The sequence below is a fragment of the Pseudophryne corroboree genome, chromosome 1 (assembly GCF_028390025.1).
Source record: "Pseudophryne corroboree isolate aPseCor3 chromosome 1, aPseCor3.hap2, whole genome shotgun sequence".
Taxonomy (NCBI): domain Eukaryota; kingdom Metazoa; phylum Chordata; class Amphibia; order Anura; family Myobatrachidae; genus Pseudophryne; species Pseudophryne corroboree.
Window position 1 is genome coordinate 78524990 of NC_086444.1, and position 21210 is coordinate 78546199.

The 21210-nt window shown below is 45.6% G+C and overlaps 1 protein-coding gene and 1 long non-coding RNA gene across 4 annotated transcripts in view; one reads left to right on the forward strand and one right to left on the reverse strand.

Annotated features, from left to right (window-relative positions):
• Positions 1–4657, forward strand: part of SPEF2 (sperm flagellar 2) — an 853267-nt gene extending 848610 nt beyond the window's left edge. For all 3 annotated transcript variants that reach the window (XM_063960786.1, XM_063960790.1, XM_063960798.1), the window contains 2 exons: positions 2428–2550; positions 4400–4657. In XM_063960786.1, the coding sequence (XP_063816856.1) occupies positions 2428–2550; positions 4400–4483 (207 nt within the window). In that variant the 3' untranslated portion in view covers positions 4484–4657. The remainder of the gene's footprint in view (positions 1–2427; positions 2551–4399) is intronic.
• The window catches only part of LOC135056086 (uncharacterized), a 237576-nt gene that overhangs the window by 34991 nt on the left and 181375 nt on the right, over positions 1–21210 (reverse strand). The gene's annotated exons all lie outside the window — the stretch shown is intronic.

The following is a 21210-nucleotide window of genomic DNA, read 5'->3' on the forward strand; positions in this document are numbered from 1 at the left end:
GCCGAACGCAGGGAGATTGACAGAAAGAGGGCGTTTATGGGTGTCAACTGACCGTTTTCTGGGAGTGTTTGGAAAAACGCAGGCATGGCCGGGCGTTGTATCTGACGTCATTACCGTGTCGCAGCAATCATCGCACAGAATAACTAACTCCAGGGCTGGTCTTGTTCTGCACAAAATGTGCTTGCTGCCGCTCTGCTGCACAGGCGTTCGCACTCCTGCTATGCTAAAATACACTCCACCATGGGCAGCGACTATGCATTTGCACGGCTGCTAAAAACTGCTAGCGAGCGATCAACTCGGAATGAGGGCCCTTGTGTAGTCTCTGAGTAACCCAGGACTTACTCAGCCGCTGCGATCACTTCAGCCTGTCCAGGACCGGAATTGATGTCAGACACCCGCCCTGCAAACACATGGACACGCCTGTGTTTTCCAAACACTCCCAGAAAACGGTCATATGTCACCCACTAATGCCTTCTTCCAGTCAATCTCCTTGCGAACGCTCGTGCGACTGCATCCTTCGTACAAACCCATCGTTGAGTGGCGATCCGCTTTGTACCTGTGCGACGCGCCTGCGCATTGCGGTGAATATGCATGCACAGTTTAGACCTGATCGACCGCTGCACGAAAACGTAGCCTAGATATTATGTCTGAATTAGCCCCTGTGACCTGTGACTAATTTAGACCTGATCACTGTGCTGCAAATTACACTGTCCTGCGATAGTCGGGTCAGATGCGACCATGCCTTCAAGTGCTTTATCTGACCTGGTCGCATAGGATGCGACCAGTCAGATAAACTGTGTTAGCAGCGGCAGAGAAGGGAAACTTCCCTCAGCTGCTGCCGCTGCCACTGCTGCTCCCCCCCCCCCCCCCCTCCAGCGGCTGCTGACAATAGCAGCCGCTGGGGAAGTGTAAATTAACCCCCCCAAGCCCCACCTGTGTTTCTGGAGGCTGTCCCGGCTTTCAAAATGAAAGCCGTGATGGTCGCTGTGTTTCCGATGGTCCGATGGTTGCGATGTTCCCGATCGATGTTCCGATGTTGGGGGGAGGGCATGTTTTTGGATAGGATTAAATTCATGTTCTTCACCTAATTCACTCATAAATAACTGTGACAATTTCTGAGCGTTTTTTTGGGGGGAAAATTGCCAGTTAAGTGGTTGAACACATTGAAAACCCATTTTTTAAGGCTATTCCAGCCGCTCAAATATTACTACTTGGCTAGAGCTATGCAGCTAGGTTGTCACTGCCAGACATAATATATGCACAGAGTGCTGAAGAGGAGGAGGCGTATCATACAATACTAAGTACAACTAATGCTGTCATACGATCACCTATGCCCAAGGCACTGCCTCCGTGTGTCCATACGGTGCACCAGCCACTGAGATCAACATTTCATCAGGAATGTCATTTTCATTGCTAATTTCAGAGGTACGATGACAAATAGCATATGATCTTACTTACGTTGTACATACATGTTCACAAATGTGTGCCAGATGCAGTGGGGCTGCTAAACGCGAAGAGACATTGGACATCAGGCTATGTTTAGCTGTGCACATATATGCCTGTTACAGTACACATCTACACCACAAGTTATCCTGTGCACATCTATGGAGTGCAAATAAAAACTTGTGATGTTGCAGGGCACGATATGCAAATTTTTAACAGCACATTGCAGACAGCACATTTACTTGAATCAGTCCCTCTGTGTGACCAGGGTCAGCGTTTTATGATCTGTGACATACACAGAGATGAGGCATTAACTTTGTTGGCTGAACCAATACGAAGCCAATTAATTTGATAGGGGGTTTTAAAACCACAGAAGCCAGCCACATTGGTGGTGGTGCACAGAAGCCAGCCACATTGGTGGTGGTGCACATATTGCAGTCTGCATGCCATGGCCAGCTCCTGTACAGAGAAAGACTAGCATTGTGGTGTTTTCAGGATCTGCTATGTACGCTCAGCTAGAAAGTGTGTCTAGGAAGCGATGCAAGTTAGGTTGGGAGTTGTGGGGACCCTGCGTACGACAGGTCTTATATGGAAGTGTACTAGCTGTAAAAGTTTTACAACACTCCCATTTTTCCAGTTTTTATTTAAATTTATGTAGTTTTATGTCATAACGTTCTGTGTAATCTGAAATAAAAGAGTAGATAAAAAACAATTGGAGATAAAAAGAAATGTAAAAAAAATCATTTTGTTTATCTAGAGTTATTCTCAATCCACAACAACAACAACAACTATACGAACTGGAAATATGGTGGCGTTCTAAAACTTTGGACCAGTAGTGTTTATAAATCAGAACAGCATTTAAACATGTACTTAGTTTTACGTCCCTTCTGAGGCTTTATTAATCCCATCATAAAGATTAGCGTACAAATGGCTGTTGTTTATGTATAATTAATCATTAACAAATGACTTTGCATTCCTTTACAGATCATCGGACACATATTCAGTGAAATGAGCCCAGACTGCATGGCGCCCGTCTCCCTCGCTGCTCTCCTGAAACACCCGATTTTTCACGACCTTGTTGAAAATTGTCATCTCTATAAACTCTCAGTAAGCTCAGTCTTTCAGCAGATGCGACAATATCCTTTATTTACAGGACATACATTATATTTTTGTATCTTGTATTTATTTTGTTGAATTGAAAGGTTTTTTGTTTGTGGAACCAATTATCCGCTGAGTAAGGAATGTTAACTGGACCTCACATCACTATCCGAGTCAATAGACTATTGTGAAGCAGGGACCAGGAAACATCTGTGTGATAGATGGGCATTAAAATGTGTTTCTTGCTTTAAATCTAAAGTAGATATTTAACTCCTTCCCCGAACATCTCTGTAGCTGCAAATTCCCATCCTGAGGCCGAGAGGGGAATTCTGCAGACACTAAATAATCGGTTATCATTCTTAAATACATGACTTAGGATTGGTATCAGTGAAAGTCAGCAGATATTAATCTGTTCAGGGGCAGAAAGAGGGCTGTGGGGTGAGTACTAAGTACCCAGTCCCAGGCTTGTCTGGAGGTCCGTGCCAGCCTTGTACTGTAGGAGGAGAAATTGTAACATACCTTTGAAGGAGTGGCAGTGACCACACCCCCTCCCGGGCATGACACCTTCCCTCTAGCACTTGGCCCTGGGGCAAATACGCGTTATCACAGGAATAGATCCCATACCCATATTATACTACAGTAGATTTCTTTGTGCTTATGCCCTAGTTGGGTGTAAGTGTATGTGGGTGTAAGTATGCCTGATGTACAGTAACCCTGGCACGTATGTTCCTGGTGCACAGCTGAATGCAACTTACTGTGCTAGATGCACAATTACTATTTACTAGATACACAATTTTTGGGTGTGGTATAGAAGGTAGATAGTAACTAGGTCGACAGTGTCTAGGTCGACAACTATTGGTCAACAGTAACTAGGTCGACAGGGTTTCTAGGTCAAAAGGTCGACATGAGGTTTTTTATGTTTTTTTGGTGTCGTTTTCTTCGTAGAGTGACCGGGAACCCCATTTAGTGAACCGTGTCCCCTCGCATGGCGAGCGAACTTCGGGCAAGGTGCCTCGCTTCGCTCGGCATAGATTACCGTTCCAATCGTAGTCCACGTGGATCGTTAAGTATGAAAAGGTTCAAAAAAAGAAAAAAAAATCGTGAAAAACTCATGTCGACATTTTGACCTGTCGACCTAGAACATGTCGACCTAGAGACTCTGTCGACCTAGAAACCCTATCGACCTAGTTACTGTTGACCAATAGTGGTCGACCTAGAAAGTGTCGACCTAGTTACTGTCGACCTAGACACCGGATCCCACAATTTTTACGTGTGGCTTTGTGGACATTGACTTTTGGATGTATATGTGTCCAACTCAGCACCAGCCTCGTTGGAGTAGTTGGGTATAAAAACCCCAAAATCTGTCAGTTACCGCCGCCGCCCTAGCTAAACCCCCTGGGAAACAGAGATAACACCCTATTAGAGTACAGACAGCACTTGTACATGGGCAGGCTTTACAGGCCGCGCTGACATTAGCTATTTGTATAGAACAGAGGTTCTCAAACTCGGTCCTCAGGACCCCACACAGTGCATGTTTTGCAGGTAACCCAGCAGGTGCACAGGTGTATTAATTACTCACTGACACATTTTAAAAGGTCCACAGGTGGAGCTAATTATTTCACTTGCGATTCTGTGAGGAGACCTGCAAAACATGCACTGTGTGGGCCCCCAAGGACCGAGTTTGAGAACCTCTGGTATAGAAGGCCAGGTCTCCATACTCCGCATTGCATTTACCTTTTATGCTGATTGCCTGGTGATCGGGATGCATAATGAGCAATGTATACCCAGTGTGTGTGTTTGCACTTGCCGTTACCCCATTTTATATACAGTAGTCCATTCTTTTCTTGTTTATTTACAGGATATCCAGGTCATACTACAGAAAGCCAAAGTCATGCACTCTGGGGAGGGGGACACCCTGACGTCCAGCTCCTCCGGCACATAAGATAGGCCGCTGAGAGAGAATAAATACAAGTCTCTGCTACTCTCTGCCTTCCCAGCTGCTGCTATGTGCCAGATTTCTCATTGCCGTACTTGTGAAATTAAACATCTTACCCAAAATGAAATGGAATTTTTGTTTTTTAGATCTGTTTAAGCATTAAAGAAGACCTTACATGTTTATAGATGACTGATTGTTATTATTACACTTCATAACTACACTTGGCCTGTTTATTTACTTTATGGATTACCCCTGGATGGAGTCCTGTGTTTGCCCGTGGCACATATAGGTATCCATAAAACAAAGAGTCTACTGTAATTACCATTGAAACGAGCAGAGCAGCCCCAGCCTGTGTGTGTTGTAGGAGCTCTCCACACTTGCACCTACCTCCCATCCAGATCTTTCCCGTGCCAGGTGTCTCTCTTGTTTCCCCAGGTTCTAGGGGTTAAGACTGTAAAGTGGCCATTGCAAACCGGAGTATGAAAATCAGTCTAGTTGTTTGTGAGGGATGCAGCTAATTTGCTGACTGTCGGGATCCCGGCGATCAGGATACAGATGGTGGAATCCCGACTGCCGACAGCCGCACAGGGGCTATTCCCACTTATGGATGTCCACGACACCCATAGAGTGGAAATAGAACCTGCAGCTCACCACCGAGCCCGCAATGAGACTGTTTGCACTCGCCACATTGTCAGCATTTTGGCGGGCTGGATGCCGCTGTCGGGGCTATTGACAGCCAGCATCCCGTTCGCTGTGAATACGTATGTATTCCGTTTGTGACACAGGTGTAAGATCCGGTTCACATCACAGTCATTGGAAAAGTGATAGTAAATATCACACGTTTGTTGCATGATTACAGCACACACCAAGCAGCTGCTAATAATCAATGGCTCACAGATTTCACAGAAGAGCTGACACTTCATGCATTGGGGGTAGCCATTTTCACTCTCATCCTTTAACTGTAGGTTACAGATATCTATACTGTAATGTGCTTGTATGTTCTGATCTGAAGGATCCCTCTCCTGGTAAAATTTACGGTAAGTAACCTATAGCATACCCTCCAACATTTTAAACCTAAAAATTGGTACAGATTAGGAAAAGGGCGTGGCCACAGGTAAAGGGGGCGTGGCCACGTCCTTTTTCCTATACTTTCAATGGAAGTTTGGAGAGCCAAAAATCGGTACAGACCATAAAAAAAAGGTACTGTACCTGCCAAAAAGGTCCAGCTGGAGGGTAAGCTATAGGCTACAATGGCGTAAGCGAACGGGTCCTAGCTTGGTAAATTTCACAATATTGCAGCCCCATAGAAATCTTTGTGGCTGCTATTATGATCAGAAACGTGTGACCCGCGGCAGAAATCTCTGATATCTTCTACGGGGGATTCAGTCAGGATCCCGGCAGTCAAAATAAAGACGCCAGAATCCCGGAACTACTCGGAATGCCAGCGCCAGGATTCCCACATTGATCACTATGCCGGCGTCGGGATCCAGAACGAGGGTTTACTGGGTCAGCGGGGAGGTTAGTTTTTAGCTGGGGGGGGGGGGGATTTAGAATTAAGCACCCCCGGGGCTGGTAAGGATTAGGCTGCAGGGTAAAGTGTTAGGTTTAGGCTGCGGAGAGGGTGTTAGGGTTAGGCTGCGGAGAGGGGGTTAGGGTTAGGCTGCGGGGAGGGTGTTAGGGTTAGCCTGCGGTGAGGGTGTTAGGGTTAGGCTGCAGAGACGGTGTTAGGGTTAGGCTGCGGGGAGGGTGTTAGGGTTAGGCTGCGGGGAGCGGGGAGGGTGTTATTGTTAGGCTGCAGGGAGGGTGTTAGGGTTAGCCTGCGGGGAGGCTGTTATGGTTAGGCTGCGGGGAGGGTGTTAGGGTTAGCCTGCGGTGAGGGTGTTAGGGTTAGGCTGCAGAGACGGTGTTAGGGTTAGGCTGCGGGGAGGGTGTTAGGGTTAGGCTGCTGGGAGGGTGTTAGGGTTAGGGAGCGGGGAGGGTGTTATTGTTAGGCTGCAGGGAGGGTGTTAGGGTTAGCCTGCGGGGAGGGTGTTAGGGTTAGGCTGCGGGGAGGGTGTTAGGGTTAGGCTGCGGGGAGCAGGGAAGGTGTTAGGGTTAGCCTGCGGGGAGGGTGTTAGGGTTAGGCTGCGGGGAGCAGGGAAGGTGTTAGGGTTAGGCTTCGGAAAAGGAGAATTAGGGGGTTTTGGGATTAGGGATAGAATACTTACCTAATAGGTGTCAGAATCCTGAGCGTCGGGATGCCTCTGTCGGTATTATGACTGTCAGCATCCCAAAAGCCGGGATCCCGATACCATCCCCTTCTACGGAACCCAGTTATACAGGCTTGGAATGCTTACATTTTGTGTGTATCACCTGAAAATGAGTGTTTTCCTGCAAAATGTGTTTAATTAATATGCCCCTAAATATTATTGTGATAGTAGTTCTAGTAAGGAGAATGCATTGGAAATGACGTATGGCTGCACCACCAAATCTGTAGCTAAATAAGGACTCTTAGGCAGGTTTTCCAGCAAAAAAACAGTGTCTTTACTGGCATCAGACACTGGACATAGCATACACAGGCTTGGGCCTGGTTACACAGGCATCTAACCTAAAATGAACAAATGAAATTAAATGTCTTAGCACTCCCTGTGCTCAACAGTTATTCTGCTGCAACGACCTGCAGCCACCATCTGCCATGCTCTTCTGGCACAGCCAATATCCACAGTCACTGGCACTACAAACTGCATCCTACTCGCTGACCTCTAACAGGCATCAGTGTAATGCACAGTGGGTGTTTGAGAGTTTTAAACCCCTCTCCTGCTTCAGACACATATGCAGTACAGCACAAATTCAGACAGCTTTTTAAAAAAACTAAATTCGCTGTCCCACACAATAAACCAGCATTAGACAGCCTTTTGTGTTAGAAAAGTCAATGAGATTTTTTATATTTATTTGTAGAATGTGTGTTTTTCTGCTTTGAGATGAGTGGAAGTTGGGCGTTGGAGTTCTGCAGAAAGTGAAGAAATACTGTATGTTGGTGGTCATTCCGAGTTGTTCGTTCGCTAGCTACTTTTAGCAGCAATGCAAGCGCAAAGCCGCCGCCCTCTGGGAGTGTATCTTAGCATAGCAGAATTGCTAACGAAAGATTAGCAATTCTGCTATTAAGTATTTCCTTGCAGTTTCTGAGTAGCGCCAGACCTACTCCTAGATTGCGATCAGCTTAGTCCGTTTAGTTCCTGGTTTGACGTCACAAACACGCCCAGCGTCCGGCCAGCCACTCCTGCGTTTTCTGCTGGCACGCCTGCGTTTTTTAGCACACTCCCGGAAAAAGCTCAGTTACCACCCAGAAACACCCACTTCCTGTCAATCATTCTCCGATCAACAGAGCGACTGAAAAGCTTTGTTCGCCCGTGAGTAAAATAGCATAGTTTTGTGTGAAGTTGCTTAGCGCGTGCGCCCTGCGGTGCATACACATGCGCAGAACTGCCGGATTTTAGCATATTAGCAATTCTGCTAAAAATAGCAGCGAGCGAACAACTCGGAATGACCCCCGTAAAGTTATGTGGTTCCGGTATGAATGGTCGACCATGTTATTGTCGACAGTCATTAGGTCGACCACTATTGGTCGACATTGACATGGTCGACGCGTGAAAATGGTCGACACATGAAAACGTCGACGTGCATTTTTTATCTTTTTTTGGTGTCGTTTTTTGCGTAAAGTGACTGGGAACCCCAATTAGTGCACCGCGTCCCCTCGCATAGCTCGCTTCGCTCGCCATGTTTCGGGCATGGTGCCTTCGCTCCGCTACCGCTTCGCTCGGCACAGATTACCGTTCCAATCGTAGTCCACGTGGATCGTAAAGTATGGAAAAGTTCCCCAAAAGTAAAAAAAAGAAGAAAAAAACTCATGTCGACCTTTTCATGTGTTGACATTTCATGTATCGACCATTTCCATGCGGCGACCATGTGTCCATGTCGACCATGTCAATGTCGACCAATAGTGGTCGACCTAATGACTGTCGACCATAACATGGTCGACCATCTGAACGGATACCAAGTTATGTGTGGACTGTATAGAGGGGATGTAATTGGGTAGGATAGCTTATGGAGGTTACATAGGTGGTTCTGGAATTTGATAAGCTGCCTGAAGAGGTGAGTTTTTCAAGGAACGCTTGAAGGTTTGGAGAGACTTTTAGTGCATGGGAGGGCATTCCACAGGGTGGGTGCAGCTCAAATACAGTCCTGTAACCACGAATTAGGAGCAATTAGTGATTGTGGATGAGAGACGCAGATCTTGTTTAGCGCAGAAGGGTGAAACTGGGTGATATTGAGGAGGGAAATTATCAAAGCTTTTTCTGAGTCAAGGATGACTCCCTGTGTTGTCAACAGTAACACAATCAGGTTGGTAATTACTATTGACCACTGGAAACATTTAGAACTGATACTGTAGGTACAATAAATTTGTGTATCATCCACATGGAGATGATAACGAATGTGTCTGGCATCTATTCAGTTCAGTGCCAGTAATTAAGCGCTCCCACAACCTTCCCCCCACCTGTAGGACACTCCTGTCCGAGGGCAGGACACTGGGCCTGATTCTGATTTGGAAGTAAAGCAAAAACAGCAAGTAACTGTGCACCTGGGTAGAACCATGCTGCACTGTAGGTGGGGAAGCTGTAACATGCAGAGAGAGTTAGATTTGGGTGGACTGTGTCCAAACTAAAATCTAAATTGCAGTGAAAAATAAAGCTGGTTAATATTTGTGGGCTACATGGCATGCAAAAGCAGCCAGTATTTACCCTGCACAGAAACAGTATAAATGCATTTGCGCCACTTGCAACAAGGTATGTTCCAGACATAAAGTTACTTGCTTCTGAATCAGAATCGGAACCTTAGTCTGCAAAGCGGGACTGTCCTGCTGAAATCGGAACAGTTGGGAGGTTTGGGAATGATTGGAGTGCATAGTTGTGTATATCTGTTGTGTACATAAATACAGCTATGATTGTCGAGTATATAAATACGGAAGTGACTATAGTGTATACATTAAATATGTGAGTGATTGTGTATATAAATACAGGAGTGATTGTTGTGTATATACAGTAAATATGGGAGTGAATGTTGTATATATAAATATGGTAGTGACTATAGTGTATATACACTATATGTAAATACAGGAGTGATAGTTGTGTATATAAATACAGGAGTGATTGTTGTGTATATAAATACAGGAGTGATTGTTGTGTATATACAGTAAATATGGGAGTGATTGTTGTGTATATACATACTGGAGTGATTGTTGTGTATATAATATTAGGCACAATTGTTATGTTGTAGACTGTCAAAGTCGAAAAATATTGTAATGCATGCCCCATGTACTAACCCCATGCACATGCCCGCTGCTCGTGCACTCAGTCCTCCGTGAGTGCACATATCCGCAATTTGCGTAGGATCTCTCCGGCGATCATGCGCGTGATATGGGTATTTACGGCGGAGTTTGTGAGCGCGTAGAGGGTTATTAGAACATTACATATTTAACCCAAATAGTGCACATTGTACACATAGCCCCCTGCACCACATCAGAAAGAAATAGCTGTTTAAAATAGTAACAGAACAAAGGGATTCACCTTTACAGGATAGGAGGGGACAGAACAAGGTTACAAGGTGGTGTTTGGTATCCAGCTGTAGGGTATTTTAAGGGAAACATTCTGGTGTTGGTTTGAGGAAAATCGCATGTTCCTGAGGATAGATAGATGCAGAAGCAGAATATAGGTTTAAACTTTATTTGCTGTGTATTGTGTATGCGGGGGGAATCCAGAGGAGACCACCCACAGGAGCAGTTGAGAAAGACATAGCCCACCTTTTCAAATCAACCTATGACCTCCCGTAATGAAAAGGTACATCTCAGTGTCCAATAGACAAAGGGATTACAGTGACCATTGTATTGTTTTGGATGAAGTGAATAAAGAGAGCTTGCAGCAGGCTTGGGGACACAAGACTCTGAACGCTATCTGTATGACCAGCGGAGGACCGACTCGGGTTGCGCTTGTGAAACATTCTCACGTATGTACATTCTCTGTAGCCATTATTCTGTTTAGAATTTCTTGTTAGCCTGTAGTGTATAAATTGTATTGTTTACCTTTTTGGAATCAATCCACAGTGGCCTTAGAACCCTGTGGTTTCAACTACAAATCGGTGTGGTGTCTTCAATTTCCTGCAAGGGAGTTTAAAGTGTATTTATCTGTATAAGGTGTATAAGTATTGATAAGGTGTACGCACTGCGGGTACTTTATACCGTCAGCGCTACTTAAGGTTTAAGGTATAACATAATTGCAGAGCTTTGCTGCATAAGGTTTAAAGTGTAATCATATAATTTCATTGTATAACTGTATAAGGTTTTAAGGTGTATTAATTGTGTGTGCGCACGCTGTGTGTGCTTTGTACCCACAGTGCGGCGTTTGTACGCAGAGTGCGTATACGGTATGGGACTCTGTGCGCAAATAGCGTACGAAGTACGTAGCGTGAGCTAGCGACCGCCAGCAGCTCCATGGTAAAGGTGTGTTTAAAGGTATAGCTTTATGGTTTAAGATAATATCAACATTATCAAGACAGAAACAATTTTTATTCTGCTTTCATTTTCAGATTGCAGATTAATGACCAAAACAATGCATGCGTCTCTTTGTAGCAGATCCTTTAGAAGAGACTACCTGTACTTTCATGTCACTGCAGCATTTGTTCTCCAGACGTCTTGTTCTAACCACACAGGGGAACATCAGAAAACAACGTTCTGTGTATCAGGGGCAGCTATCGTATGACTATACCCCACTGAGCCGCAGCATAACCACAACATCCTTCTTTGTTAAGAAGACTTGCAAACAGAGCGCTTGTTGATCGGATACCATAATCTGCTTTTTTATTTCATGTATTACAGTATTGCTTAACCATGTTGTGCTAGTACTTTCTGCATGCTCCCCCTTCTCATACCTCTCCGTAACTTATAGCTTTGCTGCTTGCTCTGCTTTCCCCTCATCTAGCAGTGGGTAAGCTGCACAGAGTTATCAGGTGGTGCTCAGCTTTGGTAAGGATGATCTCATAGGAGTGCCCCAGCCCAGGGCTTGTTAGAAGCAGAGCCGGATATAGACCTCACCGGGCCCTAGGCATGTTTCCAGTTTGGGGCCCCCTCCCTCAAACAATCAGTAACACTATATTTTCGCACTTTATTCATGCCCCTTACATTATTTATCCCCCTTACACCGTAATGCTCCTTACACAGTATGCCTCACACCATAATTCCCCTTACATAACTCCCAACTTTGCTGCGGTTGCTAAAGGGACATTTGCCCAAAATTAGGGGGCATGGCTTCACTGATAGGTGGGGTAGCCTCATGGAAATTGCCACTATATTGAGCCATGCCCCCATTTTCCTCACTGTGGGGGTATGCCCAGCGCTCTGTGAGCGGCTGGCCACGCACCCTGTCCCTCTCTCCCGGTGAATAGATGCTGTGTGCATGCTAAGCAGAGAATCAAGTGAGACAGGGTCTCCCAACTGCCCCTTTTCCCCCAACTGTGGGACACTATACACCAATAATTCTCTATATCTAGTTAGGTGGCTGTGCGCTCAAAATACACGTTGCGGAGCAGAATCGATATTAGCGTAAGGAGGGATAGCCACTGTCCAGGATTACAAAATTACTTTCCGACACACTGTACTTGCCTACTTTTGAATATGCATTTCAGGGAGGTTGGAAGTCAACACACATGAGCACGTGTTAAAATGATTGTGTATTGCTCCATAGGAGAGGTGTGTCATAAAATTTACTTACGTCCAAATGTAAACTAGTTCCAAAGCAGTTATAGTTATATATAGGAGTTGGGGCTGGGAGACCGGCACTGGGGATCCCGGAGGTCAGCATACCGACCCCGGGATCCTGGCAGCAGAATGGCGGTGGGAGGGGGGGGGGGGGGGTGAGCGCAACAGAGGCCCTTATGGGCTCAGTGGCTCGCTGCGCTCACCACAGGTTCTTTTCCCACTCTATGGATGTCGTGGACACCCACAAGTAGGAATAGGGCTTGTGGGTCGGCATTGTGATTGTTTCGGATCCCGGCGTCGGCATGGTGACCGCCGGGATCCCGAGCGATGGTCACATGACCGGATCCCATATATATATCTGGCCTGGTGATCCATGCACATACATCCATTTGGAATCTGAGCATAAAATTTATGTGGTTCCAGTATAATTTTTTGTGAATATATTGATCACCAGGGGACTTTTTTTTTCATTGTTATAGGGCATTTGTGAATGCCATTTTTTTTAGCAATCTTGGAAGTTCAAGGGAATACATATATCCCTTTTAGTGGGAGCATCACAGCATTCAAGTCCTCAGTGGAGGGATCGACAGTTTTTCAATCATCTATTTTAGAAATTGTCATATCCCTGAAGAAGTCATTGTGACGAAACGCGTAAGGGTTCACCAATCCACAATCCGTCGTGTCTCTGTATCATACTGTCTCATCCAGAGCTCACACCTTTATGTTAAGGTGAGGGTGGGCTAGAGTAAAATCTATTGTGCATTGACATGTGTATTGTAATATTGGTGTATTGACGAATTTTATATATGTTTTAAAGTATACATTGTATGAATAAACCAATGACTTATTATTTTTGGGGTGATTTTTTTTGGTGAGAGGGTCCATTTCAGGTGTCCTGAATTTATTCAGCCATCAAAGACTCTTGGTACACTCAATATCAAAATTGGTCTACATCTTCAGTCCTGAAGCGAATTCAGTGTTGTACTGTATATACTAGCGCATTTGGATAAATGATTTTGTCTTTATATATATCGTATGCACACCCCGAAACGTTGATGTTTGATCACTAAAGATTTTTTACCACTTACTACCTGGAAGTGCCGCCTTGTCTGTTTGCGGAGTCTTTATATATATATATATATATATATATATATATATATAGTTTTTTTTTTTTCAGTTACTTATATAGCGCACACATTTTCCGCAGCGCTTTACAGAGAATACTTTATTTTTCCATTCATATCAGTCCCTGCCCCAGTGGAGCTTACAATCTATATTCCCTAGCACATTTACACGCACACACATTCACACTAGTGATGTGCACCGGAAATTTTACAGGTTTTGTGTTTTGGTTTTGGGTTCGGTTCCGCGGCCGTGTTTTGGGTTCGAACGCGTTTTGGCAAAACCTCACCGAATTTTTTTTGTCGGATTCGGTTGTGTTTTGGATTCGGGTGTTTTTTTCAAACAGCTTAAATCATAGAATATGGGGGTCATTTTGATCCCATAGTATTATTAACCTCAATAACCATAATTTACACTCATTTCCAGTCTATTCTGAACACCTCACACCTCACAATATTATTTTTAGTCCTAAAATTTGCACAGAGGTCGCTGGATGGCTAAGCTAAGCGACACAAGTGGCCGACACAAACACCTGGCCCATCTAGGAGTGGCACTGCAGTGTCACGCAGGATGGCCCTTCAAAAAAATACTCCCCAAACAGCACATGACGCAAAGAAAAAAAGAGGCGCAATGAGGTAGCTGTGTGACGACTAAGCTAAGCGACCCTAGTGGCCGACACAAACACCTGGCCCATCTAGGAGTGGCACTGCAGTGTCAGGCAGGATGGCCCTTCCAAAAAATACTCCCCAAACAGCACATGACGCAAAGAAAAAAAGAGGCGCAATGAGGTAGCTGTGTGACGACTAAGCTACGCGACACAAGTGGCCGACACAAACACCTGGCCCATCTAGGAGTGGCACTGCAGTGTCAGGCAGGATGGCCCTTCCAAAAAATACTCCCCAAACAACACATGACGCAAAGAAAAAAAGAGGCGCAATGAGGTAGCTGTGTGATGACTAAGCTAAGCGACCCTAGTGGCCGACACAAACACCTGGCCCATCTAGGAGTGGCACTGCAGTGTCACGCAGGATGGCCCTTCAAAAAAATACTCCCCAAACAGCACATGACGCAAAGAAAAATGAAATAAAAAAGAGGTGCAAGATGGAATTGTCCTTGGGCCCTCCCAAAAACCCTTATGTTGTAAAAACAGGACATGCACACTTTAACGAACCCATCATTTCAGCGACAGGGTCTGCCACACGACTGTGACTGAAATGACTGGTTGGTTTGGGCCCCCACCAAAAAAGAAGCAATCAATCTCTCCTTGCACAAACTGGCTCTACAGAGGCAAGATGTCCACCTCATCATCACCCCTTTCACTGTGTACATCCCCCTCCTCACAGATTATTAATTCGTCCCCACTGGAATCCACCATCTCAGGTCCCCGTGTACTTTCTGGAGGCAATTGCTGCTGGTGAATGTCTCCATGGAGGAATTGATTATAATTAATTTTAATGAACATCATCTTCTCCACATTTTCTGGAAGTAACCTCGTACGCCGATTGCTGACAAGGTGAGCGGCGGCACTAAACACTCTTTCGGAGTACACACTGAAGGGAGGGCAACTTAGGTAGAATAAAGCCAGTTTGTGCAAGGGCCTCCAAATTGCCTCTTTTTCCTGCCAGTATACGTACGGACTGTCTGACGTGCCTACTTGGATGCGGTCACTCATATAATCCTCCACCATTCTTTCAATGGTGAGAGAATCATATGCAGTGACAGTAGACGACATGTCAGTAATCGTTGGCAGGTCCTTCAGTCCGGACCAGATGTCAGCATCAGCAGTCGCTCCAGACTGCCCTGCATCACCGCCAGCGGGTGGGCTCGGAATTCGTAGCCTTTTCCTCGCACCCCCAGTTGCGGGAGAATGTGAAGGAGGAGATGTTGACGGGTCGCGTTCCGCTTGACTTGACAATTTTCTCACCAGCAGTTCTTTGAACCTCTGCAGACTTGTGTCTGCCGGAAAGAGAGATCCAACATAGGTTTTAAATCTAGGATCGAGCACGGTGGCCAAAATGTAGTGCTCTGATTTCAACAGATTGACCACACGTGAATCCTGGTTAAGCGAATGAAGGGCTCCATCCACAAGTCCCACATGCCTAGCGGAATCGCTCTGTTTTAGCTCCTCCTTCAATGCCTCCAGCTTCTTCTGCAAAAGCCTGATGAGGGGAATGACCTGACTCAGGCTGGCAGTGTCTGAACTGACTTCACGTGTGGCAAGTTCAAAAGGTTGCAGAACCTTGCACAACGTTGAAATCATTCTCCACTGCTCTTGAGACAGGTGCATTCCACCTCCTTTGCCTATATCATGGCCAGATGTATAGGCTTGAATGGCCTTTTGCTGCTCCTCCATCCTCTGAAGCATATAGAGGGTTGAATTCCACCTCGTTACCACCTCTTGCTTCAGATGATGGCAGGGCAGGTTCAGGTGTTTTTGGTGGTGCTCCAGTCTTCTGTACGCGGTGCCTGTACGCCGAAAGTGGCCCGCAATTCTTCTGGCCACTGACAGCATCTCTTGCATGCCCCTGTCGTTTTTTAAATAATTCTGCACCACCAAATTCAAGGTATGTGTAAAACATGGGACGTGCTGGAATTTGCCCAGATGTAATGCACGCACAATATTGCTGGCGTTGTCCGATGCCACAAATCCCCAGGAGAGTCCAATTGGGGTAAGCCATTCTGCGATGATCTTCCTCAGTTGCCGTAAGAGGTTTTCAGCTGTGTGCGTATTCTGGAAAGCGGTGATACCAAGCGTAGCCTGCCTAGGAACGAGTTGGCGTTTGCGAGATGCTGCTACTGGTGACGCCGCTGCTGTTCTTGCAGCGGGAGGCAATACATCTACCCAGTGGGCTGTCACAGTCATGTAGTCCTGAGTCTGCCCTGCTCCACTTGTCCACATGTCCGTGGTTAAGTGGACATTGGGTACAACTGCATTTTTTAGGACACTGATGAGTCTTTTTCTGACGTCCGTGTACATTCTCGGTATCGCCTGCCTAGAGAAGTGGAACCTAGATGGTATTTGGTAATGGGGGCACACTACCTCAAGCAATTGTCTAGTTCCCTGTGAACTAACGGCGGATACTGGACGCACGTCTAATACCAACATAGTTGTCAAGGCCTCAGTTATCTGCTTTGCAACAGGATGACTGCTGTGATATTTCATCTTCCTCGCAAAGGACTGTTGGACAGTCAATTGCTTACTGGAAGTAGTACAAGTGGTCTTCCGACTTCACCTCTGGGATGCCGATCGACTCCCAGCAGCAACAACAGCAGCGCCAGCAGCGGTAGGCGTTACACTCAAGGATGCATCGGAGGAATCCCAGGCAGGAGAGGACTCGTCAGACTTGCCAGTGACATGGCCTGCAGGACTATTGGCTTTCCTGGGTAAGGAGGAAATTGACACTGAGGGAGTTGGTGGTGTGGTTTGCGCGAGCTTGGTTACAAGAGGAAGGGATTTACTGGTCAGTGGACTGCTTCCGCTGTCGCCCAAAGTTTTTGAACTTGTCACTGACTTATTATGAATGCGCTGCAGGTGACGTATAAGGGAGGATGTTCCGAGGTGGTTAACGTCCTTACCCCTACTTATTACAGCTTGACAAAGGCAACACACGGCTTGACACCTGTTGTCCGCATTTGTGTTGAAATAATTCCACACTGAAGAGCTGATTTTTTTTTGTATTTTGACCAGGCATGTCAATGGCCATATTCCTCCCACGGACAACTGGTGTCTCCCCGGGTGCCTGACTTAAACAAACCACCTCACCATCAGAATCCTCCTTGTCAATTTCCTCCCCAGCGCCAGCAACACCCATATCCTCATCCTGGTGTACTTCAACACTGACATCTTCAATTTCACTATCAGGAACTGGACTGCGGGTGCTCCTTCCAGCACTTGCAGGGGGCGTGCAAATGGTGGAAGGCGCAAGCTCTTCCCGTCCAGTGTTGGGAAGGTCAGGCATCGCAACCGACACAATTGGACTCTCCTTTGTGATTTGGGATTTCGAAGAACGCACAGTTCTTTGCTGTGCTTTTGCCGCAATTCTTTTCTTTTTTCTAGCGAGAGGATGAGTGCTTCCATCCTCATGTGAAGCTGAACCACTAGCCATGAACATAGGCCAGGGCCTCAGCCGTTCCTTGCCACTCCGTTTTGTAAATGGCATATTGGCAAGTTTACGCTTCTCCTCAGACGCTTTTAATTTTGATTTTTGGGTCATTTTTTTACTGATCTTTTGTGTTTTGGATTTTACATGCTCTGTACTATGACATTGGGCATCGGCCTTGGCAGACGACGTTGATGGCATTTCATCGTCTCGGCCATGACTAGTGGCAGCAGCTTCAGCACGAGGTGGAAGTGGATCTTGATCTTTCCCTATTTTTTTAACCTCCACATTTTTGTTCTCCATATTTTGCGCACAACTAAAAGCCACCACAGGTATACAATGTAGATGGATGGATAGTATAGTATTATATTACTTATGGACGAAGAGTGCACTGACGACACAGAGGTAGGTACAGCCGTGGCCTACCGTACTGCTTATATATATAATATACTGTATATAACGGACCTGGTGGACACTGTCAGCAGACTGCTAAACTAGTATGAAGAAAAAAAACCCACCACAGGTATACAATGTAGATGGATGGATAGTATAGTATTATATTACTTATGGACGACGAGTGCACTGACGACACAGAGGTAGGTACAGCCGTGGCCTACCGTACTGCTTATATATATAATATACTGTATATAACGGACCTGGTGGACACTGTCAGCAGACTGCTAAACTAGTATGAAGAAAAAAAAAACCACCACAGGTATACAATGTAGATGGATGGATAGTATAGTATTATATTACTTATGGACGACGAGTGCACTGACGACACAGAGGTAGGTACAGCCGTGGCCTACCGTACTGCTTATATATATAATATACTGTATATAACGGACCTGGTGGACACTGTCAGCAGACTGCTAAACTAGTATGAAGAAAAAAAAAAGCCACCACAGGTATACAATGTAGATGGATGGATAGTATAGTATTATATTACTTATGGACGACGAGTGCACTGACGACACAGAGGTAGGTACAGCCGTGGCCTACCGTACTGCTTATATATATAATATACTGTATATAACGGACCTGGTGGACACTGTCAGCAGACTGCTAAACTAGTATGAAGAAAAAAAACCCCACCACAGGTATACAATGTAGATGGATGGATAGTATAGTATTATATTACTTATGGACGACGAGTGCACTGACGACACAGAGGTAGGTACAGCCGTGGCCTACCGTACTGCTTATATATATAATATACTGTATATAACGGACCTGGTGGACACTGTCAGCAGACTGCTAAACTAGTATGAAGAAAAAAAAAAGCCACCACAGGTATACAATGTAGATGGATGGATAGTATAGTATTATATTACTTATGGACGACGAGTGCACTGACGACACAGAGGTAGGTACAGCCGTGGCCTACCGTACTGCTTATATATATAATATACTGTATATAACGGACCTGGTGGACACTGTCAGCAGACTGCTAAACTAGTATGAAAAAAAAAAACCACCACAGGTATACAATGTAGATGTATGGATAGTATAGTATTATATTACTTATGGACAACGAGTGCACTGACGACACAGAGGTAGGTACAGCCGTGGCCTACCGTACTGCTTATATATATATAATATACTGTATATAACGGACCTGGTGGACACTGTCAGCAGACTGCTAAACTAGTATGAAGAAAAAAAAAACCACCACAGGTATACAATGTAGATGGATGGATAGTATAGTATTATATTACTTATGGACGACGAGTGCACTGACGACACAGAGGTAGGTACAGCCGTGGCCTACCGTACTGCTTATATATATAATATACTGTATATAACGGACCTGGTGGACACTGTCAGCAGACTGCTAAACTAGTATGAAGAAAAAAAAAACCACCACAGGTATACAATGTAGATGGATGGATAGTATAGTATTATATTACTTATGGACGACGAGTGCACTGACGACACAGAGGTAGGTACAGCCGTGGCCTACCGTACTGCTTATATATATAATATACTGTATATCACGGACCTGGTGGACACTGTCAGCAGACTGCTAAACTAGTATGAAGAAAAAAAAATCAACACAGGTATACAATGTAGATGGATGGATAGTATAGTATTATATTACTTATGGACGACGAGTGCACTGACGACACAGAGGTAGGTACAGCCGTGGCCTACCGTACTGCTTATATATATAATAATATACTGTATATAACGGACCTGGTGGACACTGTCAGCAGACTGCTAAACTAGTATGAAGAAAAAAAAACCCACCACAGAAGTGTTTTTCAGGCAGACAAACGTATACTGGACTGGTGGTCACTGTCAGCAAAACTGTGCACTGTACTCCTGCTATAACTGCTCCCCAGTCCCCACAATTAGGCAAATTGAGCAGTGCACTCAGCACAGATATATCATGCAGCAGTGCAGCACACTGAGCACAGATATGGTCGAGCGTTTTTTTCATGTAGAGAAACAAAGGATTAAACTCACTGGTGGTAAACCCTGCACTGTACTCCCTAACAGCTGCTCCCCGTCCCCAATCCTCCCCACAATTATAACTAAGTCACTCAGTTTACTCTTTTCTTTTCTAATATAACGGAGAGGACGCCAGCCACGTCCTCTCCCTTTCAATCTCAATGCACGTGTGAAAATGGCGGCGACGCGCGGCTCCTTATATGGGCCCTCATTCCGAGTCGTTCGCTCTGTATTTTTCATCGCATCGCAGTGAAATTCCGCTTAGAGCGCATGCGCAATATTCGCACTGCGACTGCGCCAAGTATCTTTGCTATGAAGAAAGTATTTTTACTCACGGCTTTCTCATCGCTCCGGCGAACGTAATGTGATTGACAGGAAATGGGTGTTACTGGGCGGAAACACAGCGTTTTATGGGCGTGTGGCTGAAAACGCTACCGTTTCCGGAAAAAACGCAGGAGTGGCCGGAGAAACGGGGGAGTGGTTGGGCGAACGCTGGGTGTGTTTGTGACGTCAAACCAGGAACGACAAGCACTGAACTGATCGCACAGGCAGAGTAAGTCTGGAGCTACTCTAAAACTGCTAAGTAGTTTGTGCTCGCAATATTGCGAATACATCGGTCGCAATTTTAAGATGCTAAGATACACTCCCAGTAGGCGGCGGCTTAGCGTGTGTAACTCTGCTAAATTCGCCTTGCGACCGATCAACTCGGAATGAGGGCCATAGAATCCGAATCTCGCGAGAATCCGACAGCGGGATGATGACGTTCGGGCGCGCTCGGGTTAACCGAGCAAGGCGGGAGGATCCGAGTCGCTCGGACCCGTGTAAAAAAAGGTGAAGTTCGGGCGGGTTCGGATCCCGAGGATCCGAACCCGCTCATCACTAATTCACACTAGGGTTAATTTTTGTCAGAAGCCAATTAATCTACAAGTATATTTTTGAGTTTGGGAGGAAACCGGAGTACCCAGAGGAAACCCACGCAAGTACAGGGAGAATATACAAACTCCACACAGTTAGGGCCATGGTGGGAATAGAACCCAAGACCACGGTGCTGTGAGGCAGTAATGCTAACTATTACACCATTCTACTGTTCATTCTGATGGAAGTGGCTGCCCATGCCTGGATGGATGTCTATTTTCTTGTGAAGCTTCCTCACACAGAACTTAGGTGGTCATTCTGAGTTGTTCGCTCGCTAGCAGTTTTTAGCAGCCGTGCAAACGCTATGCCGCCTCCCACTGGGAGTGTATCTTAGCTTAGCAGAAGTGCGAACGAAA